This window comes from Penaeus chinensis, chromosome 6 (genome assembly GCF_019202785.1).
Source record: "Penaeus chinensis breed Huanghai No. 1 chromosome 6, ASM1920278v2, whole genome shotgun sequence".
Classification (NCBI taxonomy): Eukaryota; Metazoa; Arthropoda; class Malacostraca; order Decapoda; family Penaeidae; genus Penaeus; species Penaeus chinensis.
In genome coordinates, this window is record NC_061824.1 from 14,129,046 (window position 1) to 14,131,182 (window position 2,137).

The following is a 2,137-nucleotide window of genomic DNA, read 5'->3' on the forward strand; positions in this document are numbered from 1 at the left end:
GGAAAGAAAAACAGATTTTCCCGCCAATTCAAGGGATGGGGAAATCAGGATCAGTCACTAGGGCCAACTGATAGACTTCTTGCTGCTGAGTACACGTCGAGCCATCTGTATGTAACAAAACTCACTAAAATCTAAATGGGACAGTAAGTAAACCTGCTGACATTTGGTGAAGGGCCTGTGTCCAATATAGCAGTCCCTTGTAGTCTCACTGGGTTCTCAAGGCTCCCACAGAGGGTCTCACCCAATGAAATAGGAAATAATGCCACAGAGGTCCTTCTGTAATTATCATACTTTTTTTCTTAAGGCAGGTTATTTTACTTTCCTATTCTTTCCTATTCTTTTAATCTGTTTTGTTAGTGCTGCTATATACAAAAAATGTAACAATAAGAAAAATAGATATAATTGTAGTTATGAAAATATACTCTGAAAAAAATCCTTATCTACATTGTCAAAGATGGAATTCATTTTGCATGATTGAAAAATGTAATGAAATTAGTAATGCCTTAGTTATATCTTCTTTTTTTTCAGGACACATACATCAGCCATGTTACAAAGATTGTGACAGATTTGAGAAATACACTAAGTGACATCACAAACCTTCAAGCCTTAGTGATTGGGATGCTTGGAGCTCAAGAATAAACCTTACATACATACATATATCAATATGCATATATATACATATGTATATGTATGTGTGTGTGTGTGTGTGTGTGCGTGCGTGTGTGTGTGTGTGTGTACATACATATAAACATATCTGTATATTTATATGTATATACATATATACACACACACACATATATATATATATATATATATATATATATATATATATATATATATATATATATATATTTACAATATATGTACACACACACACACACACACACACACACACACACACACACACACACACACACACACACACACACACACACACACACACACACACACACACACATATGTATGTATGTATATATACATACACATATATATAAATATATATTTGTATACAAACACAAACACACACATAATAACAATAATAATAATGATAATAATAATAAATGAAGTACAAACCTACATCAGCATCTTCTTTTCCTCCTAAGATTGTGAAGGTGTTGGAGAGTATGCATTTAAGAAAAAAAAACTATTCTGTTTCTGTTACAAGTAATAATAATCACATAAATTCTAAACACCAAACATGTAGATAGATATATATAAATAAAAGAAAAAAAATATATATAGTTATATATGTGTGTGTATGTACCTACATATAAGTACATATCCCCCGAATGCCCTACTCGTTGTTGGGGGCCCAGTGTAGGGGATCACCCCTACCTTGGACCTCAACCCTCACCTCAACTAATTTTGCATGGTTTTTCTTCTCCTTTCCTTTTCCTTCTCTTTTTCATTCCCTTCTGTCCACTTCCTAAGGTGATGGCCATGCTGAAAGGATGACAGGCTAGTTTTGTGTCAGTCATGAATGATCTCCAGGCGCCATGGACACGGTATTTCCCTGCTTAATTGCCCAGCCCTTACCTCTTATGGGGATCCGGAGGGGTAGACTGTTTCTGCTTCAGGATCACCATGGCCAATAATGAATGTGTGTGTGAAGTTTGATTTCATTGGTTTCCCAACCCCCTGCCTCTCCTTTGACCATGTCTCCGACCGCTGATACTAATACCCCTCCTCAATATTTGCTGTCAACTCTATCCATTCTGAATCATACACCCAGGTCATTATTCAACCTTCCTCTCTCCCAACATCCTCCACTCCATCCTACTGCACAGTCTTCTTCGTTATCTACCCCCACCCCCCTTATTACTACTATTCACTGTTATAGTCCTCCCCCAACAGTGCTTAGTCTTTCCATACCACCCCATCTTCCTCCCACCCTTGTCCTTCTACTGTTTCCACATCTGCAAATCTTTTTAGTACCCTTTTTGGCCCGGACAAGTGGAATTGATTTTTGTGATTTCCCCTACAGCTGTTCCAATCATTCATGCCTTGTCACAGTTACATCTAAATCCTAATTTTGTGCAATATCTACCTTGACTGACATCACTGGCAAACCTATTCCTGCTCAACCTCACTCCTCCCTTAATACTTTTACTGGAACTGTTTCCGTCTCCCTGACTGA

General features: G+C 37.3%; 1 protein-coding gene across 3 annotated transcripts in view; it reads left to right on the top strand.

The window, feature by feature from the left end:
* Positions 1–747, top strand: part of LOC125026436 — a 14,640-nt gene extending 13,893 nt beyond the window's left edge. The window contains exon 5 of one of the 3 annotated variants that reach the window (XM_047614888.1): positions 529–721. In XM_047614888.1, the coding sequence (XP_047470844.1) occupies positions 529–587 (59 nt within the window). In that variant the 3' untranslated portion in view covers positions 588–721. Of the gene's footprint in view, positions 1–528 lie in introns of all 3 variants that reach the window. The other 2 variants (XM_047614887.1, XM_047614889.1) reach the window with 2 other exon arrangements.
* The last annotated feature ends 1,390 nt before the right edge of the window (positions 748–2,137 follow it).